Source organism: Colossoma macropomum, unplaced genomic scaffold (assembly GCF_904425465.1).
Source record: "Colossoma macropomum unplaced genomic scaffold, Colossoma_macropomum, whole genome shotgun sequence".
Taxonomy (NCBI): domain Eukaryota; kingdom Metazoa; phylum Chordata; class Actinopteri; order Characiformes; family Serrasalmidae; genus Colossoma; species Colossoma macropomum.
The window spans coordinates 33,299,625-33,327,346 of record NW_023494805.1 but is presented as its reverse complement, the minus strand read 5'-3'; the positions used below and the strand labels follow the sequence as shown (position 1 = coordinate 33,327,346).

The following is a 27,722-nucleotide window of genomic DNA, read 5'->3' as shown; positions in this document are numbered from 1 at the left end:
TAGAAAATCACACCTTTATTTGTCTGAGTACCCTTTAATTCACATGACCTTAACAGAAGCCACAAGGTAATTAAATGCTGTTGAAGATACATTCAGTATATTATCGAGGACCAGTTTGGCCTCTAAACATCATCATAGCACAAGCTTTGTTATAGATACAGTCAGTATATTTTAGAGAGCTTTTTTGGCCTTTGAAGGTATTAGGCCCTGGCCACTACTGACCAGGTGATCTTCCGTAAATGCAGGCTCTATAAATTGGAAGGAATATACGTCAAACATTTACGTTACCTCTAAAAAACATACTGACTGTATCAAACTTCTGTCTGTTACAGTCTAAGAAGTTATGTAATGCAATATGCAACATCACTTATACAACATATAGCTTAATAGTTTCATTTAGAAGGCAATAAAAGAGTTCACTGCATTATAGATTATTTGCATCAGAAATAAAGCAGAAAGGATAGTAAGGATCACTTCTAGAAGCCGCTATTGAAGATAGAGTAGCATGGGGAGACTTTAGGAGCTTGTGGTGGTGCCCCGAGCTGAGAGGGTGCTGACGCCAGCGTGGTTAGACTGCAGCTTTGACATCTTTTTCATTTTATCGCTGCAAAGAAAACGCAAGAACAAGTTAGAGAGCTGTGACCGAGAAGCATTTCCTGTTTGTGTTCCTGTGCTCTTTAGGAGTATATAAAAAGTCTGAGAACAGTGCAGTGTTTATGAACTATTTAGCCAATTAGCTCCAACTTTAGTACTCTAAATCCTTATTATACCTAATATGTAAGTTACAGCACTGTGCAACCTGTGAAAATGATAAAAAGCGATTTATCAGGGAAGTAAGTGTTTTTATTTATAAGAACAAAACACTAATATTAAAATAAATACAAATAACACAAATGCGGTAAGTAGTGATTTTAATAAATGCACACATACATAGATACATGTGATGGCTAAGGAAACAAACTTTAGTCTTCTAACCTCTTCTAAACCTTCTAATCTCACAAGAAAAGCAAGAAATTCTGTTTGATTTCACTGCATTAATGTCTGCATTCTAATGTTATATAGTAATACATATAGTAATATCATGCTTACTGCCCTGGAAGATGGATTTTGAGCACACTGCCTAAGACTTTTGCACAGTACTTCTGAGGTGTGGCCTTGTCAGTGAGGTCTTATGCTGTAAGTACTTATGGAACATTTGTATTTGACATTACAGAGAACACTTGGTAACACTTGTTCATAAGGCTACATAACACCCTTCATGACTCACATAGACTCAACATTTAAAAACACTGTCTAGTAGCTGTCATTTTCCATAAAGTTTGCATTTGCCAAGTTTGATGTCATCTATGTCATGTGACACAGATTTCTCTCTGACATTAGGTTGTGTCTAGGCCTGTGCGATAGGGCGATGTAATTGGATTTTGTCGATGACTGACAAGTAACCCCATGGCAATGCTTAAAAGGTGATGATCACTGTGTTAGGATAGAGAGCTGACAGAGAACCAGAGACTAATTCACTGTTAAACAGCTTGTGAAATAATATATAATAATATAATATGTACACATAATGTATTATTCAGTTTTACTGTTAAAACATTGTGCCTTAAAAAGGCATATATATATATATATGCCTTTATATATATACATATATACATATAAATATATATATATATATATATATATATATAAAAATATATATATATATATATATATATAAAATGTTAACTTTACAGGAGAAGGAAAAAACATGCTTTACTTTTAATGTAAGTCAATGGAACCATAATTTTTTCCAAGTCAATTTGGGCTGTTTTGTTTTGGTCCAATCATAGTGAAATTTACACACGATGTAGTGTGTGTGTGTGTGTGTGTGTGTGTGTGTGTGTAAATATTGTGCTAATTATTATCACCCAGGCTTGTCATAACACGTTTTGGGTGGAATGACTTGTCACTGTGATATAATGCTGATAATATATATATTGTAAACATAGTAAATTATTAGTTTGTCAGGCTGGTTCAAAAATGTTTTTTCTTTGCCCATTAGGTAAATTTTGTCACAGCATAAGCAGTCACTGTGATATACACTAAGCTACAAAGTGAGTTGTTATAACATGCTATGCTATTTCACCCAAAAATTAATAAAAAAAAAAATCGATTTCACCTGACATAGGTCATTACAGCTGGCAAAAGCAGCCTTTATGACAGACGACACCTATTGGAACAGGTCAATGTCATATGTATATATAAAGTCATGTCATATAATGTTGTTTGTCATGCTTATGTAGGTGTCATGTAGTCTTAAGAACGCTGCTCTACAGTGAAGTGTTACTGAGCCCTTTCGGCAGGCTTTGAGGTAGTGTAGATCGTAAAGGCCTTAAGAAAAGTACTTCTTTTCCTTACCTCAGACGCGCCAGCGCCTTTCTCACCCATTCGTCGGTGGTGCTCGCGCATATCTTCTTGTTGCGCTTTGTGATAAATCTGGAAAAAGTGCATGATTCAGAGAGTAGAACAGAAACTAAGCTCTTGCCTCATGTCATGTTTGAATACATCCATAGGAGGCAGCTGCTTGGGATGTATGTACAGTATTTTACTCTGAGGGCTGCGGGTTTGTTGTAGTATGTTCTCAAGTGTAAGTTTATAGAAGAAGGATTTGAGTGGTGTAACCACTCTGTACTGTGGGTAATGGGTCGGGGGTGTAGTGCGGTTGGGTGACTCACATGATGGCATCGATGCGGCACACCTCGCGGGAACTCTGCTCAAAGTAACCTTTGATCAGACTGAAGGCCACAGGTTTCCGGGTGTATTTCACACAGCAGGCGTGATTCATCGGACCGTCTGATATCACACACCCACACACACCCACACCCACACATACACACACAGTGTTCTCATTAGGTCACTTTATTGGAAACCCCCACGTTGCAGCTCCACCTTGCTGGTGTACAGTTAGAGACTGTAGCCCATCTGTTAATGCATTTGTGTTACTTATCCTCTAGCCTTTTATCAGTGACCAGTTTCTGACCACAGAGCCGCTCTTGGCTGGATATTTTCAGGTAGTAGTGACACTGATGTGTGTGAAAATCCCCCTTTATACTCTGATACACTCGCACCCCACACACCACAACGTCCGTGACGCAACCATGCCGAGAATGATCCACCACCCAAATAATATCTGGACAACAGTGGTTCTGCGGTCAGAAACTAGCCAGGTTTCCACCCAGTCGATGAATTAAATTCAAGTTAATGAGTGAAATGTCACATATTAATCATTCCAATAAGGTATCAGCTCTCTACAAAAGCTCTCTACACATTGTTTGTGAGAGGGTGGTGGGGGCAAGGGGGTGGTCACATCCCACACATCTTTCAAAAATGTATATTTTGTTAGTTCCACTATTTCCCCATTGGTTCTTTTGGTTGTTGCGTATTTACAACTCATTTACAAGTTCAAATACAGTATTTGTATTAAAAGCATCCAAATTGGATATAATTACATAAAAAAGGTCTGTAACTAAGTATTTTTAAAATATTTTAGTAACAAAATAAAGTTCTAAAACTCAAATTCCTCTTTTTGGCTCTCGAGCCCCCCCCAAATATTGACACTGGCCACCCAAGACAAAACATTTGGGTGCCCCAATCTAGAGAATATGCACCAAACCTATAAAAATCAGTAAAAACCAAACCAAAAAAAAAATCATCAAAACATGAGTTCTGTAATTCATGACTATTATCAAGTGAGTAAGTGAGTCAAATATTTGGGCTGAAGATTTTCCGGTAGCTGTTCAGGCTCGAAACAATTGCCCAATCATGAGCCAGAGAACTGCCCTTCTTTTACAAATGATCATTTTATTAAGTAAATTAAATTGATTTGACTCTTTATCTATTTGGAAAAATAGATGTCTGTATAACTAAAAGCCGGTAAATCTGCCTAGCATCAGTGCTGTGTTGAGAATGTTCCCTCACCCTAAAAATAGCTGATCCCCTCCAGTCCTGTGGTCAGAAACTGACCTGTGATCAATGGGTGTTTGTAATACAGTGGATGGTGAATATACACATCTCACATACATCTTGTACACATGAGCTTAATCAGACATATTAGAGCCATTTACAGTCATATGCAAAAGGTTTACATAAACCAGTTTCTTAAAAGCCACACAATTCCTGTATTTAATACCAACATATTTTCAGTTCACAAGCCAAACAGTCCTATTGGTTCCTTTTTTGAGTGCAAATTAATGCGTACTGAGAAATGCATTGCTAAATATAGCCGGAGTCAAATAGCAGGGGTGTTGGTACGAATGAGAAACAATGCTGAGGACTCTCAGTACCCTCATTAAAGTATTTCACATGTATGACTAATTTGTAGTGAAATCAGTTTTGATGGTTTGAATTGGGCTACATTGACCGCTACAACGTATTGACAAATTTCAGTCCTACAAAGATGAGCCTGTCTCGTTGATCAGAACAATAAGATAAGGCTTTGATAGAGTAGAGTTATGACTGACACATACATGAGTGTGTAACTCCACGACACCCTGGTTTATGTGAACCTTCTCCTTTTTCAGAACTACATATCGCTGCTGTCGGAAGAAAACCATCCCATTTTTGTCGTTTTTCGGTTTTTGATATAATTTGAAAATGTCTGTTGCCCTTTACATTGTGGGTAAATTTCATGAAGAATGGACTAAAAGAAATGGTACAAAATGACTTAAATGACAAAATTCTGGTTCCATTGACTTACATTAAAAGTAAAGTTGTTTTTTTCTTTCACCTGTAAAGTGGCCATTTTGGAGATGCAAGATTTTCTTCCGACAGCACCGATGTACACAATATAACAAAACATGTGCAAAAATCAACAGCAAAAACAAAGAATTCCTGCTTAAATAGGAACTTCCTTGGTTTTCCAAAAATATCTGATTTGTTTAGATGCGAACTTAAAGTCGTTCAGAGTGGTTTGATGTCAAGTGGTTCCTTGTGAAGAACCTGACTGGCTTCTTTAAAGTGGTGGTGATAGTAAGCAGTGGTCACGATGTCTGCAACACAAATACAGCCATTTTATTTTACTATCCACAATGAGAAAACCTGCATGTATCTTCTGATTTTTTACATAAAATAGTGGTGAATCTGAGAAAGTAAGTTCTTTGGGGGCTTTTTTGCCTTATAGCAGTATATAATGCATGTACCTATTTGCCATAAATGGGGTTTAAACAGCAGGTTTTAGGCCAAAACCTTTAGCAAAACAATGTCTCAGGCAACAGATTAGCAAATTTTTATCTTTCTGTGAGGCAGCTTTAAGAGGCATTAAACGTTTCAGACGTCTGGTTCCTATCACCACCACTGTGAACAGTTCTGACTGAATTTTCTCTAGTATTACCAAACTATTTCACATCAAACCACTCAGAATGACTTTGTTTAGATCTTGACGATTGAATTGTAGTGAAAAATTGGTGGAAATTTCATAATATCAGGAGCTTTTTCCAGTCTCAGCTTCTGTTAGGAAAGCTGCTTTGTGAAAAAAGCGCAATAATTGAATTGAACTGAATTGAAATTCCCATTCATGAACTCACATGTGGCCGTAGTCGGACCCAGAGTGCACAGAACCCAGCAGCTGATGAGGGCGATGGCGACCAAACCTTTCGCAGACATGATGGCAGGCGTACAAGTTACACCCGTGCTAGTGCCTTGTCTTATATATGACCAAATAGGGGGATAACAGGCATAACCACTCCCACACACCCACAAAATTTACAGCGTGGGGAATGCAAGAAGAAGAAGTTGCGGTGACCAAAATGGGGACAGGAACATCAGATAACACCAGATAAAGAGGACAGGAAAGCCAACCTAGCTTGATTTTTCAAAGACATGCTTACAATGCAATTGGCAACCGCACGCAGGCCGCAGGAGTGAAATGAACCAATTGAATCTTGCCTCATCTTGAGCAATTACAGTAACTGTCAAGGAAAAGACACAGCGACTACAACTTACTGACAACAATTCTGGATTTATCTCTCAGTCATATCACTTCTGTAGAGCTGCGGACAAATTTGTGGCTCATATTGTATTTATCGTATTTAATATGGGAATTTGAATACAGTGCTCTGATGTTTTGAATATTAGCTTGGAATAATGGTAAAAGAAATGGTTTCTACCAAAATTGCAAAGACATTCAGCTCATTTCCTTAAGAATATGTAAGATATGACCTACCAAGGGCTGCACACTACGGTGCATCAGTATAGCAAAGTTACCCATTATGTAATGGGCAGATTAGCAGCAGCCTCCTCTTTACCATGACCTATTTAGTGGTAAGGATGATTTTTTTCCCCCTCTGAGCAAAAGAGCAAATTAACATGCGCCACTTCTGTGACCTAGAAAACGTTCTCAATATGAAGAAGCAACTATCAAGAGAGCCGCGTCGCGAACGTAAATACGCTTTATATTTAGCTCGTCTGGCTGCGCCTCTGATTGTGTCTGCACGGCCTCCGGGTTTGACCCTGCTGTTCGTGTTAAGATGAGTGGAGATGTGCAGTTTTATCAGCAGTACCTTTTGGCTTCTGGACACTGATTGATGGTCAGACTTTGGATTAAGAGAAGATTTTATTCTATCTATGTTTGATGTATGTACATATTACATATGTATATAAAACAGCAGTTTCCAAAACAGTTCAAAAATGATTAAAAGATATAGAGAAAACAGGATTCCTAACAACCACTTGGAAGGCCTGTCAGACCACTGAAACTGCCCTTGTCAGATAAACAGCTTTCATCTTTGAGAGAGAGGAGAAAATCAAGCAGCTCTTTTGCTTCAAAATCCACAGCCATCCTTCCACTGTGAGAAGACAGCTCAACACTATGAGTCTGAAAGGATGTGTAGCTGTCAAGACGCCTCACTGAGAAAAGGAAACAGGCCAAAAAGAAGCAAATCTGCAAAGCAAACAACCTGCGAAGCTGCGGGTGTTCTCAGAACAATGAGCTGGCCACCCTAGAGTCCAGACTAGCTGTATTGTGAGAAGCAGAAAGTTCAACCAACTTCTAAGACTGAACTTTGGAGGTGTGGAAAAACGTCCCTGCAGATTTCTCTAATGAAGGCAAATGGTGGACACAATGAATATTGCAAATGATTATATTTAGTTGCTGAGGCTAAGATAAACAGGCATTAGAATCAAAACAAATAAACAAATAAACATTGTTTAATGAGTGTGTGTTAGCTTAACCATTTCCAAAGCTCTCCTCAAAGAGGCCAAGTATTTACAGTTACCACCCAGCACATGATTTATCTAATCAGTCCTTTCAATTACATTAAATCAGGTACTGCTGATTTGAACAAACTCGTGTTCCTCTAACTATTAATCTAAATAACATATGAATTACTTTAAAAAAAAACAATAAAATCTTATGTTTATGTGTTTGTACTAATGTTGTATGCATTTACTGCCAAAATAGTTTTAAAGCATTTCCTTGGAGGTCTGCACAGTACTGTAGAGTGTCAATTCTCCACATTCAAAAGATATTTCAGAAGTGTCCTGGATGATGAATGGAGCTGTAGATGGTTCTAAAATGATTGAGAAAGCTGTACAACATATGCCTCAAATTGGTAAAGTGCTGATTAAATCTTAACAAAAAACAAAATACTTAATAAAAAACTACTGTAAATACACAGTCACCGTATATCATTTACAATACACTTAAGCAATAGAACACAAGAGGGAGTGTGTTATTGTGAAATAACATCTCGGCTGTAATTTGGTCGCAGGCACGAGCTGAAGGCCATAACACACGACCTCGAGTGTTCTATTGCTTTTATACAACAGTTAAATAAATAAAGTAAGAAATTAATAAACTGGGCCACGAACACGGCGTTTAATATGTTTTAATGTTCGCAATTCCTTTCGCCAAATTATAGTTCCTTAACAAGCAGCTTGTTGCTACATCACAGTAACGAGCTCCGCCCACTCAGCGGTTCGTTCTCCAGCTCCACACCAACTGACAGTTTGGGAATTTAGTGTAGTCTCATCAGAGTCTGACCAAATCGGCTGTCGGTCAAATGTGATCTTAAAGGTATCCATTTTCTGTTTGTGGCAAAGTAAGAAGTAAAAACGTTCAAATGGCTTGAGCGTCTCCTACAGCTGTCAACAGCAACAGCGTCTCAGCGGAGTGATATAGTGTTTGTGAAAAACCCTGTTATGGCGAAATAACAGCACAGTTAGAACACTCCTCAATCAATCAGCTTGCGTGGCCGGACCTAACTGTCGTATAATATGTAATACCTCAAAATACATGAAATATTGAAAAAAAAACTCCATCTAATTCATGAAATTCCTTTTGGTGTCTGTTTCATATGAGTTAAATCTACATTGTTTAAGTTATTGTTAAATGTGAAATAACAAAACATAACAAATGATGAAACTTTTAAATGGTTGTATATGTATATATACATTATATACACTAGTGTTCAAAAGTGTAGCATCACAAACCAAACATTTTCAGTTAAATAACACCAAAATGCTGCAGATACATTTATGGCATGATTGTATTATGATGCTTCTACACTCATTCCAGCTATTTCGAAAGGAGCTGTGGAAAAAGTAAGAACTGTTAGATGTGTCCAGAACGATGAACAGAGCAGAAGATGGTTTCGTAATGACTATGAGCTGTAGAACACTGAAAATGTTGTACTAATGTTAATATCCAGAATGCCTTGTGTTTGAGAAGAGTTGATCAAGTTCATGAAATTACTAAAAACAAATAATTACAGTGTATTTATCATTTAAGTTTCCCAAAAAACAGTGTAAGATAACAGCAGCAAATATCACTTTCCAAACAACCAACAACAAATGTACTAATTTATATAGTTTAATAAGTATATTAGTGTGTATATACTGTCATAGGCAAATGTTGAGGCATCCCTCGTCAAATAACTTACGTTCTCGACTTTCTAAGGGAAAATAGGTTAACACATCCTCTGCAGAGAACACGCTTCTGCACACATGCACACATTTTAAAGCACAATTACTGTTTATTATACTGTATATATATCATGTATATATGTATATATATATATATATATATATATATACTGTATATATATATACTGTATATATATCAACAACCATAACAAACTTAAATATGGCTACTTTTTATATATATATATATATATATATATATATATATATATATATATGTATATATATATATATAGTACTGTGCAAACATCTTAGGCATTTAAGCACATTAAATAAAACCATTTTAGAAATACTGTAAAATACATGATGTATTTCTGTAAATAAAACACTACATATCATAACATTAAATGCAATTAGTCATGAATACAGTGAAACATCACAAAAATCTACTGTTTTCAAAAAAGTAGTTGATATTTTTGTGAGCTAGAGATTCATTTTGAGGTTCCAGATTTCTTCTCAAAGGCTCCAACCATTGAATAGATTTCTTAAATTCCATGGCCAGCACATTTATTTCATATGATGAAGCACTAATTAGCCAGAACAGGTATTAGGTGATAACTATAAATAATACTGTGCTGCTATCATGAGGGGGTTGGAAAGGGTCAAACAAAGATCTTAACATATATAAGAGCACTAGTTACTATGTTAATATTATTTGTATTTACTGTGTTTATCGGAGCAAATACATGTTTACTGCTCAGAAAAATAGCTTTTTAAATCAAATTATATACACTACTACACTACTAGTACGTTTGCAAAGTCCTCTATATGTCTCTCTCTCTCTCTCTCTCTATATATATATATATATAGCTGCTGTTGGGACAAAATCTTGTACCTCAATTTTTGGCGTTTTCAGTTTTTGACATAATTTGAAAATGCCTGTGGCCCTTTACATTGTGTGTAAATTCCATGATGAATGGACCAAAAGAAACGGCCAAAAATGGAAAAACTTGAAAATATTTCCATTAACTTACATTAAAAGTCAAGTATGTTTTTCCATTCTCCTGTAAAGTTACCACTTTGGAGATGTTTTGTTCATATATACCTCCAGTCTCCAAAGTAGCACCTTTGCAGGAGAGGGAAAATGTTCTCAGTGGAAGTAGAACAAGCAATTTCGGATCATTTCTGTTGCTCCATTCTTCATGAAAACTTAGCAGATTGTAAAAGGCAGCTGGTACTTTCAATTTCTGAAAAAAAGAACAAAACCAAAATGGAGATAAAGGGCTTTGTTCTGCGGGTGCTTGTGTGTGTGTGTGTGTGTGTGTGTAGGTATGTATACACGCAGGCTTCCGCAGCATGTCAGCTGCGTCTTGTTCTACTTCCTTCAGCATCCTTTGCAAACTCACTCTCATGAACTTTTTACAGACTTGGCCACGGGGGCACACTCCCACACACGCACACGCCACCGCACTCGCACAGCGCATCTGCCTCCGCACGACTTAAAAGAAATCCCACACACTCACAGTTCCTCTCGCCGTCAGAGGGGGGCGCCGTCCCCCTAAAGCTGAGCAGTCGCTCGGCTGGGTTGCACAGCTGCTGAGCATTGTGCAATAGATGGTGGGATGCACAGATTTCATTCGCTGTTTCCTTCCTCAAAAGAACAATAGCTCTTTTGCTCTTACAATAGCTCTATTGGACTCATTTGATTAATAGAACAGCAAATGGGAACATTGGGAAAAACAGCATGATCAAATGACAGTAAATAATGCACAATCAGTAACAGCACGTCAGCCTTCCTTTTCAGAGCTTTAGAGCTGGAACGTTCTCTAAATGTTGCTTTTAATTAATGGTTTGGCCAAAAATATTTCCCCAAGACATCATTCATGTTTGAAGTTTGCTTGTTTACTTTTGCGCTGGAGCTAAAAGGGTAGGCTAAACAGTATAAACAAGAGTCAGGCCTGAAGATGGTTGTTTCTGCTGTTTTTAGCTCGGCCGCTATCCATGTTTATAGATAACAGTATGTCATGCAGTCTCAGAAACCTCATAAGCATGTATATTTGAAATATACCCTGTGAATAATGTCCCAGTGCCCAATAAATTACATTGATTTTGCCAAAACACTCTTCTTTCTGTCTAAATTAGGCAGAAAAATCTTGGCAAAAAGCTACATAGCCTCACCCTCACCAATAACAAGGCTGATGTGGCTTGTCCAACCTATACAGCTTTAACAAACCTATACATTCCCTACCATTTGTGTCAGTGAAACTTAGCAAGTGAAAGCTAACGACCAAGCGAAAGCTAACAACCAAGCGAAAGCTAACCTATCGTGCATAACAGAGCTATCAAGCTAGTTCATATGTCCATGTACAACCATATGTTGTATGTTGTTTTTGTCCAACTGGCCATGCCATCATTGCATCTGTGTACATTTCTTGTATGCACATCCAGCAGTAAAGAGAATAAGAACCCTCTTTTACTCATCGCCACATAAAAGTTGGATAGTGTTTTGTAGTGAGCCAATGACACAGCGAGGTCTAGAGGCCCATTTCACTTATTTTTCATCACTCTTGCTATTGTGCTCAGTACTTCTTCAGTCTGGGAATGGTTGATACAGCCCGTAGAGTTTTCAGGTGCAATAAGTGAAAATAGCTGGTCTGTTAGTAGAGTTTCATCATATTTCTCTCTTGTTTATTTACTTTGCTGGACCTGTAAAATAACAATTTTAGTATCATACAACTGTTTTTAATGTCATACTCTGTGTCCTTTTAAATTTAACAAGCTGAAGCAATTTGAGGTTAGAGTTTGAGGCATGAAATTTGCACGATTGGTTTGCTAATCGGTACATTACTTAATAGCATTGACACGATTGCATCATGCAATTCCTGCATTTTTCAGGTGCACTTTCATGCTGCCAATCTCCTGTTCTACCACAGCCCAAAGGTGTTCTATTGGATTCAGATCTGGTGACTGGGAAGGTTACTGAAGAACACTGAAGTCATTGTCATGTTCACGGAACCAGTTTCCGACAACTTTTGCTTCGAGACATGGTGCATTATCATGCTGGAAGTAGCCATTAGAAGATGGTAAATTGTGATGAAGGGACACACATGGTCAGCAAGAATACTCAAATAGGCAGTGGCATTCAAGCAATGACTGATTTGTATTGAAGGGCCCAAAGTGTGACAAGAAAACGTTCCCCACTCCATTACACCACCTCCACCAGCCTGGACTATTGATACTAGGCAGGTTGGGTCCATGGATTCATGCAACTGGCACCAAATTCTGACCCTACCATCTGTGCGCCTCAGCAGAAATTGAGATTCATGAGACCAGGCTATGTTTTCCGCTCTCCAACTGTCTAGTTTTGGTAAGCTTGTACCCACTGCAGCCTCAGTTTTCTGTTCTTGGCTAAAAGAAGTGACATAGTCTTCTGCTGTTGTAGCCCATTCACCTTAAGGTTTGACATGTTGTGCATCTGAGATGCTTTTCTGCTCAAAACAATTGTATAGAGTGGTTATCCGAGTTACCTTAGCCTTTCTGTCATCTCGTATAAGTCTGGCCATTCTCCACTGACCTCTTTCATCAACAAGGCATTTCTGGATGTTTTTCTTTGTTGCACCAACTCCAAAGATGGTTGTGTGTGGAAATCCCAGGAGATCAGCAGTTATAGACATACTCAAACCAGCCCGTCCGGCACCAACAATCACGCCACGGTCACAATCACTGAGATCGCATATTTACTTGATGTGAACATTTCCCGAAACTGCTGGCCCGTATCTGCAAGATTGTATGCACCGCACGCTGATTAGATAATTGCATGACTGAGTAGGTGTACAGGTGTTCCTAATCCAGTGCTCGGTGAGACCCGTAAAACTGGCCTATCTACGCCCCCTGGTTTAACGTTTGGTGAGGTTCGGAGTATAAATATGCAATGCAGAATGGCAGAAGCTAGCCTAGCGTAGCCTATGAGAGTCAGAGCGCTGCTGAATAAACAGATTTCTCTTCTGCTTGTCATAACAGCAGTGCTCCTCTGTCACAGTCTGCCTTTACAAAACTGAATAAATCACACCCTCCTTCCTCTTCCTTCACCGCATTGTATTGTGTTCTGTTCTATTCATCTTAATGGTTCCTTTTCATCAGATTTGCTGCTTCTGTCCCTCGTTTCTCCATTATGATCGCCGACTCTCTCCCACGTTCTCGCTCTTATGCCGAAATCCGCTCAGCGGCGGAGTGTGTGGGATGCTGCTGTGCGTCTGGTCCACTCGTTTCACTTGCTCACTCTCAGTCTCTCAGTCTGAAGGGCTGGTGTACGTAGGAGGCTGCAGACTTGTGGGTGCGAGCTTCACTAATTTTATTTCATTATAATGACCAAGTAGGAGGTTGGCAATTTAATGCTGATGAGAGCGAGAGAGCTGAGGAAGGATCATTTCTCTTCCTGGTCTCACCGCATGGCTTCCTGCAATAAATATTTCATCATGGCTTTAAAATCGAAGCCTTTCATATGACACCTGGGTTTTGATGAGCGCTTCAGACGGACAAGGCGAAGGCGGTCGGAGATGGAGCACCAAAGCGAACCTGTCAAAGCGGGGAAACGTAGTGCTGACCTTTTGTACATTGATTGACTTCGTTATTGACTGACCCTCACACTTCTTTGCCCCATAGGTTGACCTCAGGGCCGTAGGGGATGTGGTCAGACAGAGGAATCGGGCCTGATCAGGCTTTCAGGTTTTCAGGTTTAAAAGGAGACTTCTACTGAATTCCTGCATAATACAATTGTGAGGATGTTTACAAAGTCATTTAGAGTGGTTTTTAGGTAAAATGGTTAATTGTAGAGATAGATACAGGCTCAGATCTTGTTACAGTGGTGGTGATAGGATCCAGGGGGCATGATGCCTGCAATGCAACAATAGCCATTTTATTTACTATCCATAATGACCACTGAACCTACCTCTGAGTGCCTTCTGAGCTTTTATGTGCATTATTGATCATAATAAAAGTCCAAAAACCCTAAGTTATTTTTGGGTACTTTGGTTTAAATGCTTTAAAAATGGCATTGTTCTGCAAATTTTGATGCACAATTTCCTTTCCCTTACTGAGTTTAACACATTGGAAAAAAAATAAAACATAAAATATAAAATGTGCCATATTTTTGCACACATTTCACACTCATTTCTTTAATTTAGCAAATAAATAGTAATTTTGCATCACAAATTATAATAATCATTATCATAATATCTTTTACACTTGAAAATAAATAAAAACATGACTGTGGGTGCCAAAACTTTTGCACATGCCCGTAATAACTCTCTGCGAGCTTTAATAGGCATCAAGACTTCAGACGTCTGGTTCCTGTCACCAACACTGTGAACGATTCTTGCTAAGTTTTTCTAGGATGAAAGAACTCTGAAGGACTTCAAGGACTTCAAGCTTAATGACTGAATTCTGAAGAAGTTTTGAAAAACTGGTGGAATTCCCCTTCAAATATGGCACTTCCAGTGGTTCAGAAGGCGTCTATGTAGTGTTATTATCTTCAGTGTTTCTGGAAACAAGAAAAGAAGCTATTTAGGGTCATGCAATCGGATGAACATTACGCCAATGCATGTCTGGCACTATCCACTAAGCAGCCCCATAGGGAATCAATGGGCATCCTGGGCCTGGTTGAGAATAGGATGATTTGAAAAGAAAATGAGCGCTTGTTTGAGGTTTTCAGGCCAAATGAAGCATGTGCTGTCATTTCCGAAAAAGGAAACCCAATTTTACCCCAGGAAGACCGTCCCAGATTGACTGTCTGCATGGTTTTTCTCGCCTTCACCCGCTGAGACCCATAGTTTCTCTTCGCGGCCACTTAGGGGGTATCGGTATGATGTCATCTGATTATACGATCACAAGTGGCTCATCGTCTTGTTCCCTGCTGCACATACGACTACAGTGCTTCTGGAGAGCTCCTTTTGAAAAGTGCTCCCTTTTATTTAGCTTGTGAGACCAGACAAATGGAAAAAATTGAAAACTGAAGAAAGCTACTGGAGGCAAAACTGCTCAGAATGTTGATACAGAAATCAGCGTAAGGTGCGGTCGCTGGTTCTAGATTGCAGATCATCATGAGTTGTGGAATAATGTATATAACCAACACAGCTACAGAGAAATCTGATGTAAATTCACATGCCATGAAAATACAGCACACATACATACACACTATATGGCCAAAAATATGTGGACACCCCTCTTAATTATTATTACCTCTATAATTATTATTGACTGAGAAGGCCATTTTTGGCCGTCTTTTCTAAGAATTTTTGGAGCCTGAGGAAACGGGTTTAAATATGTGTTAGATACTTCAAAATATGTCTTCTAATGTCTTCAACTGTTGAATACACCAGGCTGCAGAGGTTTATATATACATCACTGCTGACTGGGTAACACATCTGACACGCTCATCAAACCAGAGAAAACTTGCCTCAAAGCCTGTTGCACACTGTTTTGACAAGGAACATGTCATTTAACCCAGAAACCATAGCAAAATGGTGCACATTTTGAGAGTAAACACGTCCCTCGCTATCTCCATAGATAACCATTGACAGTGGAATGGGTTGCACTGAACAGCTAAGTGACTTTAAATGTGGCACCATCATAGGACCTTTGCCACAAAGTCAACTGTAAGTGCTATTACTGTGAAATGGAAACGTCTAGGAGCAACAACAGCTCAGCCATGGCGCTGTAGCCCATACAAACTCATGGAACAATGCCAAGCCAAGGCCAAACGTCAACTGGGGTGGTGTAAAGCACGCCGTCACTGGACTTTGTAGCGGTGGAAATGTGTTCTCTGGAGTGAGGAATCACGCCTTACTATCTGATGAACGAATCTGGGCTTGGCGAACGCCAGGAGAACACTACCTACCAGAATACATAGTGCCAACAGTGAAGTTTGGTGGAGGAGGGATAATGGGCTGGGGCTGTTTTTCAAAGTCCAATGAAGGGTGATGTTAATGCTACAGCATACGAAGACATTTTAGACAATTGTATGCTTCCAACTTTGTGGTAACAGTTTGGGGAAGACCCTTTCCTGTTCCAGCAAGCGAGTTCCATAAAACATGTTTGACGAGTTTAGTGTGGAGGAACAGCAGTGGCCTGCACAGAGCCCTGACCACAACATTAATGATCACCTTTGGGATGAATTGGAACGTGAGTTGCGAGCCAGGCGTTTTTGTCCAACGTCAGTGCCTGACCTCACCAATGCTCTTTTGACTGAACGGGCACAAATTCCCACAAACACACTCCAAAATCTTCATAGCCTTCATAGAAAGTAGAGGCTGTCATAGCCACAATAGGGCAGAGGGCAACTCTGCATTTACGCCCATTGTTTTGAAATGGGTTGCCCATTACATAAGTGTGATGATCATGCGTCCACATACTTTTGGCCATAGAGCGTAGCTCAAGCCAAGCAGATCCGAGGTGCCGCAAAACGCTTACACATGAGCAGGTCAAATATTTTGCCATTAAATCCATGTAAAATGTGTTGTGCTTTGGGAGACGGGCCAGTTCTCTCAAAGCAACATGACGTAACGTCTTTTTCTTTCCTTTTGAGAAGCATATCTTTTGAAAGCATTAGTAAGATCTTTCTCGCTGCTGTCAGTTTGAGCTGCAGACACAAGCTAGCATGAGTCACTGCATTACTCACCATCACTGGGCCAAATTGCAGACACAGATTAAGTTGTGGACTCAAATAGATTTTCAATGGAGTTTCCCCATTAAAGGCTCGTGCTAATGCGGCTACCTGCATTCATTCTTGGTGTAAGACATAATACATGTCTGGAAAGCTGGCCTTTGGTTTTCTTGTACGCTGCTGTCCTCCTCCATGCAGCAACCACTCTCGCTCTTAAACCCACAGATGGTGGTTGTAGCTCAATTATTTAGCCATTTTGCTAATTTATAACCTGTGTGAAACTCTCAGTGCAACACTGCATAGCTGCATGCTAACAAAACACTGCTGTGATGTCCGCTTTATTTTGTTCCAGGAGAGCCTGCTAGCTGTGAAATTCCCTCAAGTAAGATGACTAAGTGAGTTTTCATGGTGACTAACTAACCGCCACCATTTGTTATTATGTCTGCTCTGTTAAGACATGACTGAAATACCCTCATGTTGTCATTCATGGAGTCAAAAACGTTAGCAACAAAGGCTAACTGCTTTTATCTTTTAGATCACCCTTCAGTTCAGAGATAGTAGGTCAACTTCGAGGTAAGCTTGAGATTTGTAACTCAAGCTTATAATAAATATACGTATTAAATTAAGATTCAGTTGTTATTTTTTAGCTTAGCATTTCTACATCATCACATCTCTTTTAGTTTAGCTTTTCTACATCGTTATCGTCCATTTTATCAGCTCCACTTACTATATAGGTGCACTTTGTAGTTCTACAGTTACAGACTGTAGTCCGTCTGTTTCTCTGCATACTTTGTTAGCCCTTGTTATAGGTTTATGGTTATTATATCACTTTCCTTTGTGCCTAATGCATTCAAATTTGCATACACATTAAATATTTCTCATGTCTTGTGCTAAGGTTATAGAATTTTAAATACCCTTAATTTTCCCATTGCACTTTTGCGAAGATTCCAGGAAATCTGGGCTCGTTTTTTTACAGGAACTTTACAGTTAAATGTGAGACCTTTTCTTTTAAAGTTTCTGCATAACTAAATGTTCAAGAAGTAAATAAATGTATGTAGGGCGGTTTGATATGAAATGCTCTGTTCTAGAGAAACCTGAGTCAGAATTGTTCACATGGGTAGTGATAGTAACCAGATGTCTGGAAGCTATTATGCAAAATGGCTGTAAATGCATCCCCTGATGCCTGAGACGTTGAAGAGATGTTGATGAGTTTTACATGGTTCTGAGATGAGGTTTCAGTCCAAAACATATTTTAAAAATATGCAGAGTGGAGTGATTCATGTAGGGCATTGTAAAACAAACCTTGTGTCAGATTTATCAGCATTTTATCATTATCAACAATCCATATAGACACTCAGAAGGCACTGGTGGTTTTGGATAGTAAATAAAATGGCTATAGTCATATTGTAGACATTCAACCCCTGGTTCCTATCAGAGCCACTTTAAAGAAATCAGGAGTCAGAAAGTTTCTCTACAAAAATTTTACATCAGTTTACATCTCAACAATTGAATTGTGGGGTGGAATTCCTCTTGAGGATTGGACATCAGCTTCCAAAATTCACAGCCAAATTTAAGAAATCAGTATGTTGCTTAAATAGTAACGTACATTACTGCTAAATTACGGCAGTTGTTTACAGTCATGGTGTAGTTTTGTGATATATCCTGGTGCTAATGAAGCCAGTGAGGCTGAAGTGGATGAGTTTAGAGGAGAAGGCACTGAAAAGAATGATGGCTTTACTTGGCCTTTGCTCACACATAGAGCCCATATCTGCTTTATTTATCAAATATGATCGGAGTAAAAATGGTCAAAAATCTTAAAAATGGTCTGCTTTACTGGCCACACCATATTACAAAATGAGTATTTCACATAAAAATTCCAAACAATACATATCAGTTACAGTGTATGTTACTATTCACATATTAAAACTGTGATTTCACTACACAATATTGAATTAACTGTTAAATCATCAGGTGGGTCAATTAAATTTTACTTCTTTGTGAATTTAAAATAGGGAGGTTTCCACTTGTTTCATACTTTCAAAGTGTCTCCAAAATACCGTGATATATGGTATTACCGGGGGGCAACGTAAAAATGTGTACAATTCATTAGCAGATCATTTTATTTGTTTTAAGCATTATTTCTCAAAACAAATAAAATGATCTTCCAGTGAAATAGAAAAAAATGACTTAAAACAAGTAAAAATGTATAGAAATGGGGGGAATAATCTTACATTATTCTTACAACAATCTTGTAATGAGAATATCAGTTACAGTTAATATTTTTACAATGTTTTCACTTGCTAAGATATTTTTGGCAGTGTATTATTGAGTCAATTATTTTGAATTGATTTTTATTACAAAGTGCCATTAATGGACCACTACAGACCACTCCTTAATATTGGTCCAGGGACCACCAGAGGGTGCTTTGTGACCCACCTGTAATAAAGCTTTAGTCACTGTAGTTGTAGTCCCTGCTTTACACCACTCCAGCCAACACTTCGCATTGAGCATAGTGATCTTAGACCTGTGTGCAGCTGCTCAGCCATAGAAACCCATTTCATGAAGCTCCCAGTACACAGTTCTTGTGCTGATGTTGCTTCCAGAGGCAGTTTGGAACTCTGTAGTGAGCGATTCAGCAGAAGACAGGCATTTTTTTATGCACGCATTTCTGCCACTTCGTGGCTGAGCAGTTGTTGCTCATAGATGCTTCTATTTCACATCAGTAGCACTTACAGTTGTCTAGGGCAGATCTAGCCAGCCAGAAACTGACTTGTGGCATCCTATAACAGAATTTACATTTAAAATCACTGAGCTCTTCAGTATGACCCATTCTACTGCCGGTGTTTGTCTATGGAGATTGCATGGCTGTGTTTGATTTTATGCACCTGGACTACCTAAACCCAAAAAAAAGAAAGGGGTGTCCACATACTTTGGGCCACATTGTGTACCTGATGGTGCAAGATTTGCTGAGATTTTGAAGGCTTCTCTGCATCTTCATGCAAATAGGTTGGCGTGTGAGAATAAATCAGCCTTTAGAGTTGCACGGAGAGAGAGAGAGAGAGAGAGAGAGAGATAAGAGGTATATTGGAGGAAGCAGTGGAGGGATTGAAATGAAAGCTTTGGCTCCTTCTCTCTCCCTGGCTGTCTCTTTAGCGGCGCATGTCAGTGACAGAGCTAAAGGTGACACGATAAACTGCGCTATCATGGCAGTTCGAGGTGCCCTAATCCCTGCCTAATCCCTGTCATAAATCCATCTGTTATCTGCGCTCTTCCCCCACCGCTCCCCACGCCGCCACACAAAGGCTCCTCTACCCACTGTGTGTGTGAGCTCCTGCCGTCCCCTGCCTGGCACTTTGATTTATTGTGCCACTCTGGCCGAGGCTCCTGTGGGCCGCTGCGTGTGTGTGTGTGTGTTTGTTTTCCGTTGCGCAGGCAGACAGCGCCGGCCAAATGTGTTTGTACAAGCTACTCTACGGTAGCAACATCGCAGGCGCGCGTGTGTGTAGTGTGAGTGCGTGTCCTCCCGGGGGTTTCAGCAAGGGTGGTGATGGAATTAATTGGACTTGCAGGCGATAAATTATCACTGTGATGAATTGCACGCTGACTCTGTGCGTGCGTGTGCATTTACTATGAGTACATGCTTCAATCCATTTGCTAAGATTGCTTCCCTGTAAATTCAAATATGGAAATAAATGAGCGAGAGTGTTTGTAATTGCGTGTGTGTTTTGCGTGAACCAATAATGTAAGCTAAGGATGTTCCGATAGAGGTCAGTTCGGGCATGTTTTAATGGATGGAGTATCGGCATAGTATGCGAAAATCAGAGACCGCTCTTGGTTTGCTTTATTTACAGAAACAAAAACACACAGTGGGGTCCTAAAGTGTGAGACCGCTTTGAAAATCTGTTTTTTATCATTTAAACCAGGAAATGAACAACGGATAGTTTGAAGAAAGAAATGTTATGACGAGTAAAGTGATGAAGTAGAGAAACATTCAAGATTCTGCACTATTTTAGGTCACTATTTAAACTGAAGCCAATTTGTGACCATCTTGAGGCCGTTGTATATAAAGGCCAGATATTTTTGAGTCTTATCTCTTCAACTGAAGCGAAACTTGAAGCCTATGTGTACATAGCCCCTTCATTTCATTCGGATTATTCATGATATAGTGAGCTGAGTGCTTAGCTATGGCTACGCTGAGCCGACCTCATCAAAGAGGGGAAATGACGTAAGAGTAACATCCATCCCCTTTAAGGAGGAACCAATAAACTTAAACTTTACAGGGAGTGAACCAGGTGTAATCGGAGGAATCGTGTTTTGAAAAATGGCTTTGCGTAACTTTCTTTTGAACTGCAATCGTACTTTTAGGGATTGCCCAACACTTGCTCACACTTTGAACTAGTCAACAATGCAGCATATTTATGCTTATAAAAATTCTACCAAAATACTTTGTTTAGAATATATTTTAAAATAAATTAAAAACTTGATTTTTTTCTATCATTTGGTCTGTTGGTTCTGTGTGTTGTTTCAGCAATAACGCCACACCAGTAGGTGGTGGTAAAGCATCATGATTCACAAAGGTTTCTCAACAGCAACAAAATCCAAATACTAAAAATTAGCATCTTAACATGTTTTAACACATTAACACAAGTATTTTACATGTACAACGAAAGTAACCCATACAGATCGGTTGGTGATGTCTGGACACACAAATCTCATCTGATTACTTGCAAATAACACTGCGTACAGTCATCTCAGAAGATCTGATTTGAGTCTGATTCGCCTGCAATCTGAAGAAATTCTGAAATTCATATGAAAATTTCAAAGATTCTCTAAGACTTCTCTATTTGTCATGGTGATAATAGAACTTGTAGTGAACAGTCTGTATCAAATTAGAAAGCAGTGCAAAACAAAAGCATTTGCTAGTGCCAGACTTTTGGAATCCACTGTATATTTAGCAGAACATTACAAGGAAGCCTCAACATTTAATTTAATATCACATTTTTCAGTATTCAGTGTGTCCACATTTGTCTTTATTACTTGCTTTCAGTCTTTCCATGAAATCTGCACGGACATTTTCCACACCACCAAACTTCAGTCTTACAAGTTGGTTACATTTTTCACAATCCAAATATACACATGCAGTGATTTTGAGGCCTGGACTGTGGGGTGGTCAGTCCATTCTTCTAAAAACACCAGTACTTTCTTCGATTTGCAGATGTTCTTTTCTCAGTAAGAGCTTCTTGAGAGCTACACATCCTTTCAGACCATAGCACTGAGTTGTCTTCTCACAGATTTTCTCCTCTCTCTCAAAGTTAAAAGCTTTGAGTGCTGTTTATCTGATAGGGACAGTTTGGGTAGTTTACTAGGTCTTGCACGGTTATTAGGAGCCCAGTTTTCTTTAACAATTTTGGAAGCTCCTGTTTTTCCACATATTTTCTTTTGACTTTCCCCTTCCTTATGCCGGTGGATTATCTTATATCTAATCTCTCTGAAAAATCTCCTGCAAATGAATAACTGGTCTCTGACTTTTGCATTAGTACCGTGTATTAACCTCTTAAATGGCCAGGGCCCACTGGCTGGCCCAAAGCTTTACTACACACTTCTACCTAAGAATAGCTCAGATAGTTTGTATTGAAGTCCCTGTAGTTACTGAGTAATAAGCCTTAGTGTGTAATAAGCCTGGGATATTAGGAATTAAATAGGTCTACAGTGTGGAAAAACCTGTAATATTTGCAGTGTCAGTGTTTGGACTGTGTTTGAGGCATATACACTCCAACTACGGCTCCTTATTCGCGAGTTGTGACTGGTGGAAAAAAAACAGGCTTCACCACTTCTAGATTTAAACCACGTTTACAGAAATAGCTTCTTCAAAACTGAAAGAAAGAACCCAGATACTGCACTCATTATAGCAATATGACATTAGCGTGTATTCACCATGCTATAAACAGTTATTTCATGAAAGTAGTCCAAAAAAATGTGATCTTGAAAGAATGGATTTTACGCTCAGTAAGACTGCAAACGAATTCAAACCGTAATAAAATATCCCCTTTTCTATTTACAAGTGCAAATGTAGTATCAGCTGAAAGATTAGAGTCTTCCCTTTTCACAGAATGTGTTTAAATGAGCTACGAGTGAGAGATAATTAACATACAATTACGACACGCCGGCGATAGCGGCGCCTTCTAAGGGTTAACTTTCCCCTATCGTCTGCTTCATGTCGGATGGAAAAGACATTAGTGGATGGAAGGATGACAGCTCGATCCTGACCCTGGTGGCCCTCGGAGAATGCTGGGAGCACTTGAGCTCCATCGCAGACAGCAGACAGACGTCCCTGCGCTTATCACACAACCCTCGACTGCCAGTCTCCTCAGCTTTAATATAGACATACTGCAGCGAGAGGAGAAACTCACCATCATAACAAACACTCAGTGATGTAAGTGGGTTTTACCTCTGTTTATGGGGTTTTTGTATCAAGGGCTCCCCAAAAATAAAACAAAAACAAAATTATTTTTTCAGGATGTAAAAATGTGAAGTTTTAATGTAAGACAGGACTTCATGCTGTGTCTTCTTACCAGCTGCTCAGTAACTAAGTGTTTTTCTTTCCTTTAGTTTTGTTTACACTGAGATCCAGTAGCATTAGTCATAAAATCATGAGCATTCCATAGACAAACCATGAGCTAAGCAGTTTGTTTGGTAAACAGCCTTTTTTTTATCAGATTAACACCACAACCTTAATGCTACAACATGTTATGCTAGTGCCAAGCTAGCAGTGGCATACAGTTTTGAACAACCTCCCTTCAGATGACATTTTTATTGACATCTCAAGTGAAAATAAATTAACACGTCCTCTACAAAGAACAAACTTTTAATTTGTTTTGCACGCCACTGTATATTCACATTTTATCACGTTCATTCCAAATGTATATGTTGTACAGTGACTCCTTCAACGTAGACCAAAAAGTAATGCTTGTCTTTAAATGTTATTGGAGGAGTCTGTTAGCCTGTTAGCTATCTACTGAACTGTTCAACCTGCTCTAATGACAGAATATATTCCAGCTACAGAGAATGTATAATGATAACATCTTCAGTGAATGTGTAAGAATGTCTAGTTTTAAAGCAGCTAAGCATCAAAATCAAACTTTTGAACATTTGTCACAGTTATTCACAGTCAGAGTTATTGCTGGTGATAACAAAAACATGGTGTCAGTGTACGTTAATTATTTCTCACTCATAGTTCATAACGATTTGACTTTAAAACAGATTGTTGTGCATACTTGTTTCGCAGAAGAAGAAATAAGGACATGAACCGAGACTCAAAAGGTGAAACTGCTTGAGAGTACGAGGAAGAAACACTGAGAAAAATGAAGACTCAAAAGGAGAAAGTCCTGAAGAGTGGTAGGAAAAAACATTGAGAGGAACCAAGTCTCAATAGAAGAAAGTCCAGAAGATAATGAAGAAGAATGCCGAGAGGACCCAATACTCAAAAGAAGAAACTTCTTGAGAGAAAGAGGATAAACCACTAAGAAGAACCACAACTCAAAAGTAAAAAGTCCTTAAGAATGTTAGGAAGATACACTAAGAGGAACCAAGACTCACAAGGAGAAACTTCCTTTGAGTATGAGGAAACTCCGAGAAGAACCAAGACTTGAAACTAAAAACTACCTGACATGAGAAAGAACCACTGAGAAGAACCAAGACTCAAAAGGAGAAGGTCCTGAAGAATGTTAGGAAGAAACACTGAAAGGAGTCATGACTCAAAAGGAAAAACCTCTTCCTTGAGGAGGAACCACTGAGAAGAACCACAACTCAAAAGGAAAAAGTCCTTAAGGATGTTAAGAAGAAACACTGAGAGGAATGAAGACCCATAAGGAGAATCTACCTAACATCATGAGGATAAATCTCTGAGAAGAACCAAGATCTGAAATCAAAAACTTCTTGAGAAGATGAGGAGGAATCACCAAGAAGAACCAAGACTCAAAAGGAGAAACTCTCTAAGAGCATGAGGACGAATCTCTGAGAGGAACCAAGACTCAAAAGGCGAAACTTCATGAGAGAATGAGTAGGAACCACTGAGAAGAACCAAGTTTCAAGAGTAGAAAGCCCCTAAGAATATTAGGAAGAAACACTGAGATGAAGCAACACTCAAAAAAAGAAACTATTTAAGAAGAACCAAAACTATCTGTAAGAAGAACCAAAAGGAGAAAGTCATGAAGATGATGAAGAAGTAATACTAAGAGGAACCGACCTCGAAAACAAGACTCCCTATGTGCTTGAGGAAGAACCACTGAGAGGAACCAAAACTTGAGGAGAAAACTCTGAGAGGAACCTCAAAAGGAGAAACTACCTAAGAACATGAAGAAGAAATGCTGAGAGGAACCAAAAGTCAAAAGGAAAAGCTTCTTGAGAGGATGAGGAGGAACCACTGAGAATAACCAGACCTGAAAATGAGAAAGTCCTTAAGAATGTTAGGAAGAAACACTGAGAGGAACCAAAACTCAAACTGAGAAAGTCCTGAAGATAATGAAGAAGAAATACTGAAAGGAACCTCAAAAGGAGAAACTACCTAAGAACATGAAGAAGAAATGCTGAGAGGAACCAAGAGTCAAAGGGAAAAGCTCTCTAAGAACTTGAGGAACAACCACTGAGTAGAACCAACCTTCAAAAAGAAAAATGCCTCAAGAGCATGAGGAAGAACCTCAGAGGAACCATTTATTTCTTAGTGGTAGTTCATTATGATTTGAATTTGATAAAAACGTATTTTTTATTTTATTATTTGATAAACTTAATTTTTTCAGAAAGAAAAACCATCCTTTTACATTTGTACCATGTTTTTTGTTGTTGTTTGACATCAAAACAAACAGAAAAAGTTGAAAGTGCAGACTCGACTCTGTTGATACAGAATGTAAATTGAATGTAAATGTAATTCACTGTGTATAGTATAGCATATAGTACAATATAGTAATTTGAAGTGTGTTCATTTGATCAGCATAGCAAAATGAAAGTAATAATTATCAACCTTTATGAGTTAACATCTCCTACACTGCTGTGATTCATAATTCATGCACTGGCCAGTTCATAAACAGCTTTACTTTGTCTAGTTCAGTTCAAGCAGATAGAAAACCATGTAATACTTCAATACTGTTTGGCTATTTGTCTCAAGTGCTGCAATAAGCATAGCAAACAATCCTCACTATCAAAACAACTCGAATAAATTGCAGACATTTTCTGAGCTTGTTTTGTTGCAGCCTCTTACATTTAACCTTCATTTACTCTAAACTATTGAATGACCTGCTTGGCATTCAAGCCTGCGAATGGAGAACGCAATTGATAATCAGACGGAACATTCTGACACATACAAATTTGTAGTGTTCACTGCTTCGGCGCAGAGCGAAAGGTAGATTTATTTCTTTCAGAAAGTAGTGAAACGGAAAGTAAATTGCAGAAATTGGGGAGTGAGACACTCATAGGACGTTGAGGATGATGCATGAGGACAGATAATTAAGCAAAAGTTTTTCTATTATTGCAACAGTTCGGTTCAATTCAGTTTTATTTGTATCAGACTTTTTACAAAAGGCATTGCACCAAAGCAGCTTCACAGAGGTTTTGTTTGTTTGTTTGTTTTCAGGAAAATCTAGGAGGAAGCATAAGGCAAGAAAAAGAGCATAAGGAAGAAAAAGAGAGGAACCAAGACTCAAAATTACAACATCCTTAAGAGCATGAAGAAGAACCACTGAGAGCCAGCAAGACTCAAAAGAAGAAACTCTGTAAGAACATGAGGAGGAAACTCTGAGAGCCACCAAGACTCAAAAGGAAAAACTCCCAAAGAGCATGAAGAAGAAACACTAGGAGGAATCACTGAGAGAAACCAAGACCTAAAAAAAAAGAAGCAACTCTGTAAGAGCATGAAGAAGAAACTCTGAGAGGAACCAAGACTCAAAAGGAGGGACACTCTAACAACATGAAGAAGAACCATAGAGAAGAACCAGGACTCAGAAGAAGAAACACTGTAAGAGTATGAGGAAGAAACACATAGAAGAACCAAGACTTAAAAGGAAATACTTAACAAGGGAATGAAGAAGAACCATTGAGAGGGACCCAGACTCAAAAGGACCATCTTCCTAAGAGCATGAGGAAGAACCACTAACAGGAACCAAGACTCAAAAGGAAAAAACTTCCTAAGTGCATGAAGAAGAAACACTGAGAAGAAGCAAGACTCAAAAAGACAACCTCAATGAGAGCATGAGGAAGAACCACTGAGAGGAACCAAGACTCAAAAGGAGAACCTCGGTAAGAGCATGAAGAAGAAACATTGAGAAGAACCAAGACTCAAAAGGAGAACCTTCAAAACAGCATGAGGAAAAACCACTGAGAGGAACCAAGACTCAAAAGGAGAACCTCCGTAAGAGCATGAAGAAGAAACATTGAGAAGAACCAGGACTCAAAGGCAAAACTTCAAAACGGCATGAGAAGGAACCGCTGAGAGGAGCCAAGACTCAAAAGGAGAACCTCCGTAAGAGCATGAAGAAGAAACATTAAGAAGAACCAAGACTCAAAAGGAGAACCTCAATAAGAGCGTGAGGAAGAACCACTGAGAGGAACCAAGACTCAAAAGGAGAACCTCCATAAAAGCATGAAGAAGAAACACTGAGAAGAACCAAGACTCAAAAGGGGAAACTCCCTAAGAGCATGAGGAGGCACCAAACCTCAAAAGAACAAACTTCCTAAGAGTATGAAGAAGAACCACTAAGTGGAACCAGGACTCAAAATGCAAAACTTCCTAAGAGCATGAAGAAGAAACATTGTGAAGAACCAAGACTCAAAAGGAGAACCTCCATAGGAGCACGAAAAAGAACCACTGAGAAGAACTAGGACTCAAAATCTCTAAGAGAATAAGGAAGAACCCCTGAGAACAACCAAGACTTAAAAGGAGAACCCCACTTCCTTTAAGCTGCATCGTGCAGTAAGCTAATGTAAAGACAGTAATCAGTGCACACATGCACACGCTTGGCACGAGCAGACGTAGAGCTCTTGATGATTAAGCGGAGCAGGCTGCAAGCTGAAGAGGGGAAGTGCTCTGCGCAGTGTGCCTGCAGGGCAATGATGATTTCAGAGCTTTCCTGAGCAATTACAGGATTGTACGCTATCATCTTTCAAACGAGTTCTCCTT

At 39.0% G+C, this 27,722-nt stretch overlaps 1 protein-coding gene across 1 annotated transcript; it reads right to left on the bottom strand.

Moving 5' to 3' along the window:
* On the bottom strand, nt 1-27,702 carry ccl20l (C-C motif chemokine 20-like). The gene is made up of 6 exons (XM_036595995.1): nt 27,550-27,702; nt 22,823-22,942; nt 5,562-5,727; nt 2,715-2,832; nt 2,398-2,475; nt 1-604 (listed from the first exon to the last, which is right to left on the bottom strand). Exons 1-6 carry the CDS (start codon nt 27,700-27,702, stop codon nt 517-519), a joined length of 723 nt encoding a protein of 240 aa, XP_036451888.1. The 3' UTR covers nt 1-516.
* Between the last annotated feature and the right edge of the window lie 20 nt (nt 27,703-27,722).